The 18,573-nt window shown below is 41.2% G+C and overlaps 1 protein-coding gene across 9 annotated transcripts in view; it reads left to right on the top strand.

The window, feature by feature from the left end:
- The window catches only part of vav2 (vav 2 guanine nucleotide exchange factor), a 191,132-nt gene that overhangs the window by 137,774 nt on the left and 34,785 nt on the right, over window positions 1-18,573 (top strand). For all 9 annotated transcript variants that reach the window (XM_076758094.1, XM_076758093.1, XM_076758095.1 and 6 more), the window contains exons 4-8: window positions 5,657-5,725; window positions 13,663-13,768; window positions 15,800-15,898; window positions 16,935-17,003; window positions 18,212-18,312. In XM_076758094.1, the coding sequence (XP_076614209.1) occupies window positions 5,657-5,725; window positions 13,663-13,768; window positions 15,800-15,898; window positions 16,935-17,003; window positions 18,212-18,312 (444 nt within the window). The remainder of the gene's footprint in view (window positions 1-5,656; window positions 5,726-13,662; window positions 13,769-15,799; window positions 15,899-16,934; window positions 17,004-18,211; window positions 18,313-18,573) is intronic.

The following is an 18,573-nucleotide window of genomic DNA, read 5'->3' as shown; positions in this document are numbered from 1 at the left end:
CCTCCAGGCGAGAGCGGCTTTGGAAATGAAGCTGCATTTCCAGGTTTCATAGAGGACCGGGAGGGTTTATGGAGCTTGCTCGAGCTCCAGCGATTTATTGACCTTTGCAGAAACAAAACTGTGTCCTGGGACATGGAACTGCTTCCAACGCTGGCTATTTGAGATACGATCACACCTAATGACTACAGTATTGTACTACAGTTTGACAATAGTTGATCAATGGAACCTGCTCACTGCAGCTTTGTCCAGCACACTTGTACCAACTATTCCCTTCACAGCAGCACCGACTTTAAAGACAATGAACAAGAAATTACATGATACAATGAAATTAACCAAGAAAAGGCAGGACAGTAAGGAGGAGGAGGGAAAAAGAGTTGGCCCAGAGATTAGAGTGTCAAATGTTGGCCCTCAGTTATTAAAATCATTAAATGCAAAACAGACTTCTTTTTTAATGTCCTGTTATTGTTAACCTTTAAATAATCAAGAAAGCCTCGCTGAGATCATGAATCTGGTTAATCAGATCAAACAATCAAAGAAATGATGCACAAATACACAAACAAACCCACACATTCAATCCCTCGTGCTCCTCTAAAAGAGGGAATAAGAGCCAAGGTATGCATTAGTTCATTCATGATGTCCTTGTTTCTTTGAATGAAGTTTGGTAGAAACTGAAAAATAATAATTTACTTGAAGGAAACATTATTCTAATCCCACTATATGTTAATATTTTTATCGGTTAATTCTTGAATTTTATACTTGCTTTCGCCTGAATCTCAATGTACTGTACTTACTAAAGGACTCTGGAAATAAAGCTTACAATTGGAAATAATAAAGTGGAATTGTACCAATTGAACAGTATGTATTCTCTACATCGAATCATTGTAAAATAAAGCAAACAAAAGAGATACACAGCTGAACCAAGTGCAATGTAGCCCATCATGAGTGGAGACAGACACACAGAAGGAAGAAGAAAGACACCAGTTTACAGCAGGTTACATCAGAAAAGAAATCCTTTCGTCACAGACAGGTGTTTGGAACAGAAACTCTTCTGACAGAGATTTAAACTGAGAAAATTTGCTTTGACATACATAAATGTAGCTGCTGAACTGACACAGCCTGTCTGCTGTGGTTGGACAAATCTCTGGACCACAACAAAACCAACAAAGACAGCAAAACAAAGAGGCAATAAGACTTTGGCCAAGCATCAGGGAGAAGTAAACACTGAACTTGTCACAATTCTCCTGTTATGTATGTATGATCTTTAAATTAAAAAAAAAAACAAAAAAAAAAAAAAACATAATACAGACAGAGAGTTGTATAAAAAGCTCATTAAAGTATGAGGAAAACTTGCATTGTTCACAGGAAATAATCTGCTCATTCATTCAAATTACACAAACTTTCTGCATTATTGTTCTGCATAATTGTAAAGTCTAGCAGTTGTTATGTATTGTTATTATTATATATTAAATATAATGTGAAATATCCAAAAAATAAGTCTCTCAGTTAGGGGTCGCGAGTATACTCAGTGATAGAAAAGGGGTCCCTTAAGGAAAAAGGTTGGGAACCACCGACTTACAAGAGCCTTTCTAAGTACCACAACATCTGCCATGGCTTCCCACACAGCATGTAGACCTGAGAAACACGAAGTAACGAGCTTGCAGGAAAAAACAATAGAGCGGTGCTGAATAGCCAAGAGACTGCTCATCATCGGAGTTCTGATGAAATTATAAACATAGTTCAATTACACCTGGTTGTACCATTTAAGCGATATGAAAACGGCAGCATCGGACATTGCTTGGCTCCGCAAAACAACAGCGAGGCAATAGATACGAGCGCATATCTCCGCAAACTACTATGTAATTAAATTTTGCCCTGCGGGACTCCATTAATAACTTATAATATAATGCACATTTCATTGTAGGGGGCCATCAGATGTGGGTGTGTTATTATGCTCTGGTGGAACACCTTCTGTGCTGTGCTTCTGTTCATAAAAGTGAGTGAGGAAGTAACATCAATCAGATGAGGCAGTTTTTTCTGTTATTATTTCTTAATAACAGTGGTTGGAATTAGCTCCTGAAAATACAGAGGTTTTAATGAAGTCAGCCGCATAAACGTGGAAACATTTGCAAATTTAATGAATCAGGCAAGACTGTGGAGGCTAGCAGGATTCTGTGCATGTTCGTGTGTGTATGTGTGTGTGTGTGCTTGAGGGTGACCATCTGACCTTTGACAATCTAGCTGAGCATCCATTAACTTGATGCCTAACACACAGTTTAAGTGTGACCACTGCTTTAATTACGCAAAGGCTAATTGGCGGCATCACACTGATGCACACAGCACGAGACACACACGGGCACGCACACACACGCTCACAAACCTGCACACATGCACGGCTAAAATGATGAGAAAAACTGCTGTTTTATTTGCTTTTTTTTTACACTGACACTTGAACTTTCACTTTGTGTGATATGTGGCCTTTGCACACCAACAGGCCACCGCTGTTGGCTCTTTATGAAGACGCATATCACGCTGAAGTGTCTCAGTCAACTGATCATATCTCGGGATTAAACGCAGTCAAAGGATTTCAAAGCCGAGTGCTTACAGAGAGTAGAGTGCTTTATGAGAGCTTTCAACGTCTGGTCTCTGACACTGAACTGTCCGTATCGTCTCCCAGCTCACTTCTCAGTCAGCTGCCACACACACACACACACACACACACATTCACTCTTTTTGACTTCCTTCTCCTTCATGCAGCAGCATCTCTCTTGAACTTTCCCACATGGTAATATCCACTCATTCACACTGAAGTTGTGCGTTGTATCAATCACTAGCAACCCCCTGCATCATTAGTCAGAGAATGTATTCGTTGCTTTATTTACTTTATTTATTAAGTAAAAAGTTTTCTCAAGGGGCTTTGAAGGCTGTACAACCTTTGACACCCTCAATCCTTCGAATCTTGATTCAGATAAGGAAAAACTCCAGACTCAGACACACACACACACACACACACACACACACACACACACACACACACACACACACACACTGACCACCTCTCTATGACCTGCATGTGGTAGAAAAATGTCCTCCCTCCACACAGAAAACATTGCTGGTGCATATCATCCAGGCAGCACTGACATTTCCCATCACAACATAATCAGGAAAACAAAGCGGTGTTATATAATTCTACTAAAGGACAGGGTTGCACACACACAGACACACACAGTTCTCACCTGCTTGCAACTCCACCGACCTTTAATGTCTAACCATTGTAATTTTTAAAATGCACAGTTTCGAAATAGTAATTGTGGACCAAGAAATAAATCTTGCGCTCATTTCTTGCATATGTCCACTCATGCAAGCTTGGAACTGTCGTGGCTCCTAGCTTTATACCCTCTCTCAAAGAGCTGGCTTATGGCCAGTGATGGAGGCATCAGACAGATTTCTATATTCTACACATGCAGTTCAACATTGAGTTAGAGCCTGTGTTAGAAACCTGAGGTTGACTGGTAATTACCAGCTTGGTTGCTCTAACTTCTTTCAGACCACATTGTCCTGTGATGGTGCAGTGTGCTATATAAGCAGCAGCAAGTATGTGGTGCAGTTTGTAGGTGGATCTGGTGGTACCTGAGAGAGGTGCATAGGCTTGAGACTGGGATCAGCTCCCAAGGATTTTCTAACCTTTAGTAGTGGAGCTGTCACAGCCAGTGTTCAGAGAAGAGACCTACGTCAGGATCAGACCTGAGGACCATGTATCAGGCTTTGATGTCAGTTGCAACCTGGGGATTTCACCCAGTGGAAAATAATCCAGGATACCATGAAAGTATCGAGTACACATATCGAGCCCTCTTCATGTACTGCATCTCTCAACAGAAGAACAGGAATTTTTGGTTGAACATTTTGAATGTGGTGTGTCCCACTTTGCACTTTGGATAATGGAGCTGGTTGAATACATTAGTTTATTAAGCCTTCCAAACATACTGAGGATTCCCAAAATGTAAGTGGTTTGTCTGCTATGGTGACATTTCTGGTAAACAGGGGCTGAATAATGATCTTTTTTTTTTTTTTTTTTTTTTTTTTTTTTTGACATCATTTTTGTGGCACATCAGCCACAAGACACACTGAAATGCTTAAGTGATGCTAATTTCACATAAATAACAAGCTATTTATTACAGGACTGCAGCGGATGTTATGAATGGACTTACTTGAGAATAAAACAAGTTTAGAAAGAATTGCTGAGTTCTAAATGTGTGTGTGTGCGGGTGCAGGTGCGTGTTCGTGTCCATTGGCTCTTTGACAGTAGGAAATCAAACCATGTGTTCAGTAGTTACATTATACAGAGGGAGTCAAGGTCAACCTGCCAGGGCTGTTTACCGCAGCAGGAAACACTGCTGGCTGCTGCTTTGTGCGAGATTTATTGCTTGAGAAAAGGACAGTAACAGCAGCGTGCTGCTATCATGGCAAAACATGCCTAAAAACTCACAATAAACTCCTCAAACTGAAAAAAAGGCGTAGTGCTGAGGCATTTGGATACTTTGAAAGCTGGTAATGACCTATAATTCTACGGTATGTGTTTATTCACAAAGTGTGCTTTAATATAAAACATTTGCCATCCTTACAGCGTCGAGGTTAATGAGGATAGCCTGAAAGTATCTCTTATAAACATTAGGAATGCTCGGGATTCATTTTAATAGTACAGGCTATTTCCGTTTCAGTAACGTTAGTGTGGTTGATGATTAGCGCTGCTCGTGACCTCACTGATTTTAATGAGCTTCAATTGTGCACAACATTAAGCTAATAGGCTATAATTTGTAGCAATCAGCTCTTGTGAAAGGGAAAAAAAGACGCACATCATAAACACGGTTGGGCAATCGAGAGCTAGTCATGCACTTCAGAATAACGTTTGCAGAAAGCAGATTTCTTTAAAAAAGAAATAAATCCAGCCTGTTTAATGAGCTAATTGATTAGTCATCCATTTTTCTGCTCTGCCACTTGCCAGCACTGCTGTGTTCGTTGACACTGAGTGAGCAGGAGTGAAGAATTTAAGAAGAGGATGAGGATGAATTATTCAGGTTATTGTACAATGAGCTGAACGCTTTTATTTATGCTATTGTAGCTTGAAGTGTGTCTCATAACCATTCTGTTTTATAACAAAATGTGTACATAGAAGTAAAGAAGGTCACTTTTGCTGTGTAAAAAAAAAACCCCAACTCTTCGGCTCTAAACTTGTCATTTTCAATATTTTATGTTGCTCCACATTGTCCCTGAGGGCCCTTGAAAACAGCCCAAACCTCCTGAGAGGATTTATACGACACCTGGCCATCCGTCTGGGGAAAAGAAAAAAAAAAAAAAAAAAAAGACTGTGTTCCTCCCTGAATGCCTGAGAAAGTTGGTTGTGGGAAGATGCCATGTTTTTTATCTGTCAGCAGCAGCCTGTTGATGTGTTTTGACAGTGTTGTTTGTGACTGATGGGGTCCTCTGTTGAATACATCCCGCTGTTGCGCTGCTGAAGTGATGGAGCTAAGAGTGACAAGCTGGCAGAGAGAACACAGTTTTTTTTTCTACCTGGGACACTGTGGTGTGTGTAGTAATAAAGCATCTTGTACCCTCTCTCACTCTTTACGTCTGTGTGTGTGTCTGTTTGTGTGTGTACCAGACCCTTTCCATCAGAGGACACGGCTCTGAATGAGGATGATGTGTACCGGAGCCTTGAGGAGCTGGCTGAGTAAGTACAAAACAACACCCACGCAAACTTTTTGTCTCGCTGAGGTGGACTTTTCATAAACTTAACACTCCTTCTCCCAAACCACATGCCTCAACCCAGCCTTAACCTTTTCCTAACCCTTAAACCCAAACTTAACCCTGATCTACAACAAAAAAACAGTCGGAACCCTAAAATGCAATGGCTTTTCCTCTATCTAGTCCCATTATGTGACTGTGAAAACACATTTTTGTCCTCACAATGGATTAATACACTCACATGATTTAGACTGATCATTGATGGTTTTTAGCTTCTCGTCAGGAAGCATTGATATTTTTTTAAACCTTAGATTGCTTGGATTGATTTATATTGTGTATATTATATTTGTATTTTTATTTGGATTTGATGTTCCAGCAGATTAAAAAGTTGGTGAGTTACTGTTTCCTGTTTCAAAGGGACATTTACTTATTAGTGTTTACACCTGCTACTGTGATGAGAACAGCTCAGACAATGCTTCTAAACTGGGTCAATATACAAAAGAGCTCCTGATGAGTCCATCAGATTAGTTCTATATATTCACTTTTCACATTATTGAAACTTGATACCAAGTTTGAAGTATGTTTTCATAGTCAAAATAAATATATATGAACTCCTGGATATATATATATTAAAAAAAATCTGGATGTATAACAATTCTCTATGCATCATTTATATAGCACACATCTTGTGATGTGTCAAACTGAACTGTGATTGCCACATCTTCCAATTTCCTCTAACTGCCTAATTACATAAGCATGGAGCTCTCTGTCGCTCTGCCCATTGCCATGGTGACACCAGCTCTGCTCCGGTGTCTGGCATGGTTGCCTCTCCGCCCGCCTCGGTGGCTGGTTGCCTGGCTTGATGTGCGCTAGGTGGATGGGTGTGTTTTTGCTGGGTGTGAAAGAGAGTCGTAGGGTTTCGGAGTTGGCAGTTTGACAGCAGCCGCTCGACTCAGATTAATGGAGAATAATTAGTTAACCGCCCTGAGATGGGTGTCATTCATCACAGAAGATAGGAGGGAGGAGAGCAGGGGATAGAGAGGAGAGCATGCGGGCTATAGATACAGTGTGTGCTCGCTGAATGCGTGATTGTGGTGTTCTTTAGGGGATGAGGAATGTGCTTGCTTGCTAGAGGGAGAGGAATACCAGCCAAGCAGGCTAATACTGGATTAGAGTGCATCCAAACATGTCGCCCTCCACGCTTTGAACATGGGCCCTTACTTTGACAAGTGAAGTGCATCTTGCACAGAAAGTGATCCTGAAGAGAGTAGAGGAATGACTAAAAACGTGTTGATTTAAAGATTTTATTAAAGAAAGAAAACACAGATGAAGATGTGCTCATAGAAACAAAAGAACATACAGGTGGATAGAGGATAGAAGGAGTCAGGCTCTCTAAGGCGCTCATGCAGGAAAAATCAAAGTGGCTAAAGTTAGCCTCCCTGTTCCTCTTTTCATTTCCAGTCCATCACGATGAAATGTCACCTATATAGAGCAGCGGCTGCTTCATTTGTAAATTACTTTTGAAATATGCCGTGGCGATAGGTGCATGGTATCCATAGCAACAAGTGCCAAATCCACCTGTAAAGCAAGTGAACAAGTGAGGTTTTGCTGCCTGCTATGTGTTGTGTTATAGCTGGTGGTTATGTCTTTAATTTGCCTCAAACCTCCAACCTGCAAAATCTCCTCTTTCAGGCCTCATAACCTTCATTGAGCTTGAGTTCGTCTCTTCCTTTCTGAAACGGTCAGTGGTGTTGTAACACGGTGCTCTTTGTGCAACCTTTAGGTGCACAGGGCTGGCTCTTATTGAATTAATCATGCCACTCTGCCACACTGCTGCTCTTGACCTTTTCCAGAGAGCATGTATGCAATCGTTTCATCAACAGGCAGCCACGTAATTAATTCATCAGCAAGTCCTGCACCTAATACAGCTGGACACAACTGGCACATAGGCCACACTAGCAATAACCCTGCTCTCAAAGACTTATTAATTAGCCTGAAATATTGATGCATTCATAATTTACAATGAGTACTTGACTGAACTGCAAGAGTGAAGGAGAGGATGATGATGATCGCACCACAGCGATAATAATCATTTTTATGAATGTAGCACCGTTCAAGAGCATCCCGGAGGAGGAAAGTAATATAATGTCAGAACATATGGTATCATAAAAACAACATGTTAGTAATAAAATAGCAGTATTGTCACCAAAGATATTTAGCATGAGAAAGTAAAGCTGCATGGACAAAAGAAACAATATAATGGCAAAAAATAAAAATCAATAAAATGGCATCATTAAGTTTTGCGATGAGGCAACAAAGGATACTAACTGCTACAGAAAGCAATCTATAGAAATGGATTTTCAGGTGAGACTTAAAAACGGAGATCATGCCAGCAGACTGTTACAGCAGCCCGTGTGGCACAAGATCGATGAACGATTCATTTTTGTATGGAGCGGCCAAGAGACTTGAACCTCAGAGATCTCTGGAGATAGATGGAAGTTCAATCTTCACTAATGTCATGATGATTCACAGTATTTAAACATATAACCCATTATTTAGATTGTTCCTGCAAGGCTTTTGTCGACAGGGTGTTCTGCATCCAGCAGAACATTTGTGGTTTGCTGCTTATCATCTTAGAGGTCACTTACCGTGCTGCACGATTTCCATATTTACAATATCATGTCATAAGAATTCATGTCAGGTGATGTGGACTCAGGCTTCAGGCTGTCAGTATGAACTCACTTGGAAATGGCCGCTGTATATGAGTGGTATTCAATGATAGCATTCTGCTGGACCATATCTGTTTGTGTCTGAGTCAGGTGGAGGCCAGCCTCTACCTAATTGAGGTCTCCAGGGTTAATGCGCTATACCTGATCCATACTTCCTCCCTCTGGCTTTGTGATATCAAGCCTTCACGTTGCTTAACTCTGAGTCCTCCAAGTCTGGAATGACTCCATCCGGGAGTTGACAAAGCATGAAATGGGGGGGACCGGACATAGGCGCCAAGGGACTTTTTCCTCTGTGAAAGGCACACATAGATTTCCATTCTGAAGCAAACGGTGTCACAAGCCCTTTTTGTCGCTCTTTTGCAGTTTATTTTGCTCCATTAATCCCTTGGGCAGGTTGACATGAAAAGTCAATAGCTTGAGAATGGATGGAGCTCAGCTAAGGTATTATTTACTGCAAGGTATTAAGGCACAGATATTTTTAAATGAATCTTTGTATTATCACACGAGCACATTCAGAATATGTTTTTTTTTTTTTGTTGTTTTTTTTTAAATAGAGATGGGCCAGTAAGAACGTGTAGATAAGTTTAGAGAGTAAAGCTGTGCACATACATATAAATACAAACCAAAGCAAAAGTGATGGTTAAGACATTTCTACATTACATATTTCAATGAACATGTTACTGTTAAAACAGTTATTTTCAGCATGATTTATGGTTTAAAAGAAATAATAATGATGATGCTGACAGTCAGGTCAACACATAATGCATTTATTATACATTCCAGCACATGAAACACACTCAACTATACATACAAACACATAATGTCCAAGCATAAGCATGAAAAGTGCAAAGAGAACATATATTTTTGGTGCCCTTTACTTCACAGACAGCTAAGTATCTTCAGTTATCTTTAAGCCCAGGCAGTGCAATCACATCTTGGCATCACTACTGATTATTAGCCAATGCCGTCCTTTTCTGGTATGAATATTATTATGAGTGTGTTGGAATCTGAGTTAAGCTGTTGTGACATAAATTATAATTTCAGCTGAAAATATTCAAGCTCATATACCAGGGAGTAATAACATCAACTGTGCAATCAAAAAAATAAACGTCCTGTGCCTGTGACTTCTTGGCTGGCTAATCATGTGATATAATGTATGTACAGAGTGAAGTAGTGCTTAGTCCAGAGTGGTCAGCTTGAAGCCCTTCTAGCATTAGTGTCAGTTGACCAGTCTGTCCAAAATTAGATATACTGATATTGCCTATTCATGCTCCCCAGAGGTTGCTTCCTGATGACTTTGCTATCCCCCCTGATGTTTTCTGTTGTGCCCCCATCAGACCTAACTTTCCATATATCCATGCAGAACAACAAAATCGAATGACGTGGGATTTACTCGGCACATTTATGTTCCAGTGAGGATAAAGTCATTGTAGTCTGATGATCACATGACCTTTTCTGTAGTGCCACCCTAGCCTCACTGACGATATTAATAACAATGACCTTATTAGTCCCCTTGGGGGAAGTGTTTTCATGCCATTGTTATTTTCTGCACGCACACACAGGACCCATAACCATGCAGTTTTTGAGTAGGGATGTTAGAGTGATGGGGCTGCCACGTAGTGAGGTGCCCCAAGCAGGTAGGGGGGTTCAGTGCCTTGCTCAAGGGCACCTCAGAGGTGAACTGGCACCTCTCCAGCTACCAGTCCAGACTCTGTACCACTGGTCTGCGCTAGACTTTGACTGGACACCATCTGGTTCTCAAGCCAAGTCTCAATGGACTGAGCTCCCTCCACCCCAAAACCTCACAGCAGCTATCTCCACCACTCCAGATTAGGGAATCTGAACCTGACCCCCTTCTTGACCCATAGTCAACTGCTCTACACATGGAACCCTTCTCCACTTTGGCTTTCAAAGTTCTTGTTTGAATAGGCAATATAATAAGGTTTTATGGATAACAAACTCTTCAGTATGTTGCCCACCACGTGTGCATTGCACAGTGAAATATGGAACCTCAAGGGGCCTTTGGCTTTTCCTTTTCTTTGTTTTGTTTTGTTTTTTAGTGGTTTTGTTTCAGTTTATCACTGAACTGTGATATACTGTGTGGGAGCATTACCGTGCTGTTCCCCACACAGTATATCACAGTTCTAACAAAAACAACTTCCTGTGTGAAAAAATAATATCGTTGTAAAAGAAACCTGGAAGGCAACCCAGCCTTTGGGGACATATGCTCAGCTGCTCTGATGTGGTGAGTCATACTCTGCCCGCTGATGTAACTCTGTGGCATTGAGGCCCGAGAGCAGAGGCTACCGAGCCGATTGCGTGCAAACGCCTCGGACACCCTCTGGCCTGTCACTGTGTAATCAAACAGAAAATAAGACCTAATTTATGAGTCCTCAGGACTCTACTCCCACTCTCCATCCCACTGATGCACACACAAACGTGCACACACATTAATGCATTTGAATTATTTATTAATGTCCATTAAAACCCAAGAGACAAAGGGATGTAAATAGGGAAGTTGTGGCATGACAGATTTACTACACTGGCAAGAAATATGTCTTTCTCGCCTCTCACTCTGTCTTTCTCATAACACACATGCAAACTCATACTCATGTATACTGCTGGCACCCCGAAACAGTCACCTTAACCATGAATACTTCATGTCTAAAACCCAAGTAGTTCAACCTCAACCTAATCCTAGCCTTGAACCTAAAATCTAAAAAGTCTTAACCCACAAATAATCCACTGAAGAAGTGAGAAGTGGCCAAAAAGTCCTCAAGTTACAAGGATTGACTTCACCATCTAAAATGCCATCACTATCAAAGTTTAACACTTAAGCTGGTCCTCACAAAGATAGACAGGCCTACTTCAAGCTTACATAAGTTATATAAGCATATATTTTTCATTAGCAGCAACCTTCTCAGTTCTCTGAAACTCCGTACTGAGTACTAATATGTACTGGAGTGAAGGCTTACACTGATCACATTTAGATCTTGTATTGGATTTGTTAGTGTTGTTTGACTCTAGGATCAATGCGTATTGACAGTGGAAACCTGTAGTCAGTTAAGAACTTCATCAATGACATCACCAAGTGGAAATCTGAGGGAGCTAGAGACCGATGATCTAAAACAATCGGGAAAAGTCGATGTGGCATGTGCATATCAGCAGAATACTGATTCCTCTGGCAACTCTCTCTCATGTCCATCAAGTGCAGGATCAATAGACCAACACAAAATGTTTCTTTTCAGTTTTACTAGTTTCTATTCAGTGTTCTTAATATTTTTCTATTCTTATACTGTATGAAAGGACCCCACTCTCCAACTCCTCCTCCATGCTGTCCCTGGAGATTCTGCTTCTCTTAGATCTCTCCACAGGTCGTATTCACCTCACTGCACCAGTCCTCCGTCGTACAGTGTAATACTGTCTCTGAGGGATCAGAGCACAATGAAGTACAACATCTGCTTTCCAAAAAACCTTCCCTGCCATGCAACACATCAGTCTCTGTGGAGCCTACTGTAGTCTCAGAGTTCAGAGAGGAGATACTGGTTGTACAGCATTGGCTGTCCGGTATCCTCCCACACAGCCTTCTCAGTATTCAACATGAGCCACTTTAACTTAATGAAGAAAGATGACACACAGTGCTGAGAGTGAACCAAGCCACCTCAATTAAAACTTCAAACAATGCCTGCATGAGCATGACGACAAAGCTGAATATTTGATTGAGGGCACTTCTATCTTTTCTGATTTCTGATTGTCCCCTATTCACACAGACTGTGAAGGGAGGAATATTTTAGCAATGATGCAGAAGGTCAATTTGCAGCCATGTCACTGTGTAGAAAATCTACAACCTGTATTTTTTTGGACCTTTGCCTATAAATGTTGTTTTAGAATATTCATGAATTAATAAAGTACATCAAATCCCCACAAAATATCCCATTTCGGGCATTTTAAGTGAAATAAATTTCCCTGATCTGAACCCGGTTGGTCTGATGCCAGTACAGCCAGGTTATGACCCCCATTAAGGGAGTAGGGATGAAGTATCTTCCTCAGGAATACTCAAACAGGAAGGTCGACGTGCTGGAGATCACGTCCAGATACATTTGAATGAGGCGCTATTTATCCAACAAGAGAAATCCTCTTGTCGCTTGCCTCCACTCGGGCCGGGTCAGAGCACAAAACAGCATCCCTTGAGCTGGTAGGCATCAAGTGTCCCGCTCAAGGACATTTAAGCAGGAACCACTTGCCAGGCTTGAACCCTGGTCATCATTTTCTGAGCATGTGGAGGTAGTACAGATTGGCAGCTCTCATGTAACTCAGTAGAAGCAAATCAGATCGCACAGACGTAATACATGTATCGTTAGATTAGATTAAAAAGTGATAGTTGTCTGTACATCTGTACATTGCAAACAGGTACTGTTAATAGCTAATTCTGTATACTTTAACGGTTCCAATTTGCCAAATATATGTTAAAAACAAGGCCCACAGCATAACTCACAGAATCCATGGCAACAATATACATGAGCATCATGCTATGCAGTTTTGTTTGAACAAGCATGCAGTTGCCAAGCTTGAACCCTGGTCCTCGATTATATAGCAGGTGACTCTTACTAGCTTTATTTATTTTATAGCAGTTAATCATTTCTGTCCTTTTTGGGGACTGAAAGCTTCCATATCAGTGTAAAGCAACTACATTGATATGGGCCCACTGCCAAGGTGTATTCCTGCTGAGGCTTCTCCACCGCCTCAATAAGTTTCCCAAACAAAAATTGCTTTCACAGACCACAGGATGATACAGTGTGGGCTCCCAGAGCTTGAGGATCTTTCCCAGAAGACGCTCTTCTCCACAGTAACTGTATGTGCTCTGCTGGCTGCTTGCCTAATTAAAGGTCAGTTAGCTAGCTGGGTGCCAAAGCAACATAAACATATTAAAGGGAAATGCCACTCAATAAAGCAACTCTGTGGAGGTTTGTGTATATCGGGCACTGTGTCCCCTTGCCTGGAATGCCAATATCACTCTCCAGCTCATGAAAGATAATGAGCTCTCACTGGTTTGACTGCTCAGTGCATCAACTGTCAGAGCAGTTTAAGTGGACATGTGAGGCTTTTTGACAAAGTGAAAGGATGCATCCGCTGAGTTCAGCCTGTGTTCTGATACATCTGTTTGTCTTACTTGTCTGTGTGTGTTTTTCCCCAGTGAGCATGACTTGGGTGAGGATGACATCTACGACTGTGTGCCGTGTGAGGATGATGGGGATGACATCTACGAGGACATCATTAAGGTGGAAGTACGACAACCCATGGTGAGAATGTGACACAATCTCTGCCCATTTATCACAAGGGATATTTTTTGTCAGTTATTGATGATGTGAGATTGTCATATTGTGAATCTGATGCGTGCTGGGGGTCTGTGACTGAAGCGTTGCATTTTCAACGGTCACCTTAGACTTAGACGCCTGTGTCCATTAGACAACACTTGATTTGATGATTACTAAATCTAAAATCTATTTAATCATTAAGATCTGTTCTCTACTACCAGGAAGGATGCAATGAACATGTAATACTAAGAAGAGGAAACACACACTTTTGTGTGTCTGTGATGTGCATTGTCAATGTCTCTGGGGCCATCATCTAGTATTTGCATGACATCTCATCTCAGACTTGGATGTCTCTTACATAACTGGTGATAAATTTGACTTCTGACTTGCACTGCTTTGCCTTTCCCAATGCTGCAGATCAGATACATGCAGGTGAGTGCTGCTGTGCTCGTGACTCACCCCACCCTGTCGGCAAACCCCCTCCACCACTTCATTAAAACAAACTCACAGCATCCCATTAGAGCGACCTGCCAGTTAGATTACTGACCCGTGCACGGGGGAAAAGGAGAACCCATCTGGGGTCTGACTCAGGGCCCCGCTGGAGACAGTTGTGACTGCAGTGTTAACTGACGTCAGTGGCGACCGCCAGCTGCCACACGGAACCTCAAAGCATGAGACAAATAAATATTATCCTGCTGGCTTTGAGCCCTGCTTCTGATTGGTTGATTACATGCTGGATTGAAGCCTGGACTGGACTTGCAGTCCTGTATTTTTAGCCCCAGTTTTTATATTATCGGCACTGGTCATCAACAGTCAAATCTGTCCCAGATGGCTCAGTTAATTATTCCTCAGTCAAGCTGCTCATATCACCACCATAAAAAGCCTCTGTCTGTTTCTTTCCTTTTGTTTTTTACCATCATCATGTGGGTGAGTCACTGACAATATGCATTACAGTGTATTGTTCTTACAGAGAAACACGTGTATATATACACACATTCCAACATGGAGACCCACTCAGACATCAGGTCTCATGAGAAGTACTCTATGTAGATAAGTTTGTATCTTTTCCCCATCCTCCAGTGCCCTCTCATAGCTGCACAGCTGTAAATGAAAACCCTTTTTAGTCATCTACATATGCATGCATATGCCTTGTTCAGCCAACCTGCCCACACATTCAATGACACACAAAAGCTCACCAGCTCACACACTTCCCTTTCTCAATGTACACAGTCAGTGTGAGTGAACATTTTGGTCAGGCTCAAGTTGAAATTAACTCTCCTTTAATTATACACACATTTTTTAAAATGTTCCTGTTTGGAGAAAGACTTTACAGTTTTTAGGATTGTTGAATGTACTTTTCCTTTTGTTCCAGCAGCTGTTTGTTTCCATTCATTTTCAGACAGTATTAGAATCAATTAGCAAAATCCAATCAGTTTTATACCCACGACTCCCTGGAAAGCAGTACTGATAACGAGTGGATTATCCTGATGAATGAAAGTAAACAGACTCATGAAACCTGTTTGAGTCATGTCAGCCCAGTCAACATCAAGTCATTAGGGCTGCATGGCAGTGCAGTTTAAGTGTAAATTGATTGCTACATTATCTCATGCAGATAATGGAATATGATGGATGACGCAGCTCAAGCCATTTTCAAGAATGTGCTAATAGATTTTATTTTGTTTGGAAATGAATACAAACCTTAGATAACCCACTTAGCTCTGATAACATACTGTATATGTTTTGGGAATTGACTGAAACAAACAAAAAATTAAGTTCTTCTAAACAATGTTTGTATGTTAAGACCGTAGACTGAAAGGGACACCAGCAGTTAGCTTGAACAATTTTTTGTATAAATGTATTTACATGAAACATAATCACTAAAAAATGACAAGCCTAATCCTGGTAATGCTAAAAACAGTAAAAGGTGTAATATGTGGTAAATACAAAGATGATAAACAATCCAAAATCATGCAGTCTAACTGTCCCGGCTCATTATATTTCCTCCTCTCACCACAGAAAATGGGCATGACAGAAGATGACAAGAGAAACTGCTGCTTATTGGAGATCCAGGAGACCGAAGCAAAGTACTACAAGACTTTAGAGGACATTGAGAAGGTGAGTGTCACAATATGTGTTCATTCATTCCAGTGCGCTGATATATGTGCATTTTTATCCTGGCTCAAGCGGTGTCGCATCAGAGTTTCCTTTTGTCACTTCGTCTTTGTTGGTGTCTCAGGCCTGTGGGCCGGGTCACAGCATGGAAATGTCAGCTATTGGCAGAGTCTTTGGGGAGCGCAAATGTCACAGGAGCTGATCGATTCAGTTATTATTGGCTCAGTCCCCACAGGGCACGCTGATCCCTGGGGCTTTAAGTATAGACCCACACATCACAGGCGCAAGGATGTCTATACATGAACACACAAAGACACACTCACACACACTGGCAACAAGTGTTGGGGAAGATTTGACATTATTTTCGTCCACAGTCCCTTTATTTCTTTCTGTGTTTGTGCTGCTTAACAGTAGTTAATGATTACACTGGACACCACTGCTCTCAACACTACTGCAGACAAACTCAAGTTGCATCCATGTAAAACAGCAAATTCTGTATGCATGAAGACTCCTAAACTCTCTCACACACACACACACCATCTCTCTCAGTGTGATAATGAACTATTGTTGAGATCAGCGCTGCTAACGCATCAGTTTCCACATTGACAGATTTCATTCGCGATTTGATGGAACGCCACAAATCACCCGCTCCACTAATTTCATTAAACTAAATGTGTATCCTGCGTTTCCCGCGTCAGGCCGACACGAGACTAAGTGAGAATAAATAACCTTCTTATGATCAGAGGACTCGTTAAGCTTAATTGAGTTGGGGTTAATAAAGCCTGTCATCTCTCAGTTGCTTCTCAGTTGATCTATTTGTTATTATTATGATGATGGAATGTGACAACCATAAAACAATGTTAGAGGAAGAGTAGGCAGGTTTTTCTTCTGTAAGCATTAGTAAGTGCAGCAACCAGAACAGCTGTGTAGTGTACATTTATATTATATAGCCTGAAATTAAATACCTATTTGTTTTTTAAGAGGGATTTCAATTATATTTGCACACATTTGCACTGATTTGTCTGTTGCTTCTCTTAAGAATTACATGATCCCGTTGAAGCAAGTCCTGACGCCACAGGACATGGAAGCTATCTTTGTCAATCTTGAGGTGAGTAACCGCTCAAGCAAGGAAAATGATGTCTATACAGCATGCCTGGATGTGTCGCCCCCCCAAGTGAATAATTCAATATGTGTATGGCTGGCTGAATGAATGACGGGATATGTTGTATGTATTCATATTAGAGGTGTATTGGGATGCAAAGTTCACTGTTTGATGTGCGCTGGGATTTTAGTGTCATGGTTCAGTGTGTTCATCACAGTGCAGGAGAACAAAGGATTTCTTTTCATTCTTTTTGCAAAACTCAACAGTGAATCGTGGTCTAACTGTAACTGTAACACCACAAAATAAACTTGGAGCATTGTTGTTATTTGCAAATATCCTGGTGGCACAGATTGACATGTTCCTTCATTATGAAAACAGTGACTGTACACCAAGACGCTGTATTGGGATTGGAACCTTGCAAGTACAGATGTACTCTTTACACCACAGAAGTTATTTTTGTAATCACATGTTCTGTACACTCTCCAAACAGGCTTTTCATGACCTATCTCTCTCAACAGACGCTACACATAAACATTTGGCGCTCATTCACTCACTGAACTCTGCATCTGCTGCACTGCTGCCTGCTTTCACAAATATAATTCTGTCCACCTCCCCAGCCGCCTCCTGCATTAGCATTTAATTGCACATGAATTTTGTATCTTTTTTTTTTTTTTTTTTATGAATTCATGTTAATTGAATGTTGGGGGGGGGGGGGGGTGTATGAGCTCAGGGACAGTCATGTGAGCCACACCACAAAACTTAAACACATATATCTGTGAGGCATTTTTAAAGCTGTTTGTCCTCAATGGGAACCAATGGGCTGAGGGAGAGATTGATTAATGCATTGTTTTGTTTGTTTTCTTTTTTCTTTGGTCTTTTCATTGCATATGTGGGCAAAGACATCTTGAATAATGCCAGCCTTATCCTTTAACTAGCAGTGTTTAGCTGATGGCACTGTATTTTTCATTTAGCTTCCGCATATGCAAATACATAGTTTTTAGGCATAACAAGACTGTAATCATTTGAATCATAGGGCATACCAGTCTAATATATAAGGAATGTCATGTACTGAATGTTTCAGGATACCATTGCATACCTCATGTCCTGTATATCCTTGGAAATGACTGTCTACAGTCTGTATGTAACTATCAATGTGAAGAACTGTGTGTAGGAATATGCATTAGAGTCTAATGTTTATTGTGATGTTCACTCAGGATGTAATCAAAGTCCACTTTGCCCTCCTGCGAGCCATCGACCTAAACATGGGCAGTGGAGGAAATGGCCTGGGCAAGATCTTCCTCGACTTTAAGGAAAGGTTAGTGACCTGAAATGTGCATGTGTTGTTGGTCTATGGCGTCATATTGTTTGCTACATAGAGTGTTAAAATCCACTTGTATTTGAGAGGCTGGGTATCCACAGGTCACTTGGAGGATTGCTGGGATTAGCCATCACAGGATAAGTCAATTGAAACAAAACACGTTAGAGGAAAAAGCTGAGAGAGCATTTACCCCATTGTTCCCCATTCAGCCAAACGATCACAGTTAATCCAGTCAAGAGTGCATTGGCTTGTCACAGT

Source organism: Chaetodon auriga, chromosome 19 (genome assembly GCF_051107435.1).
Source record: "Chaetodon auriga isolate fChaAug3 chromosome 19, fChaAug3.hap1, whole genome shotgun sequence".
Lineage (NCBI taxonomy): Eukaryota > Metazoa > Chordata > Actinopteri > Chaetodontiformes > Chaetodontidae > Chaetodon > Chaetodon auriga.
The sequence above is the reverse complement of the archived record's forward strand: the minus strand, read 5'-3'. Positions and strand labels throughout refer to the sequence as shown.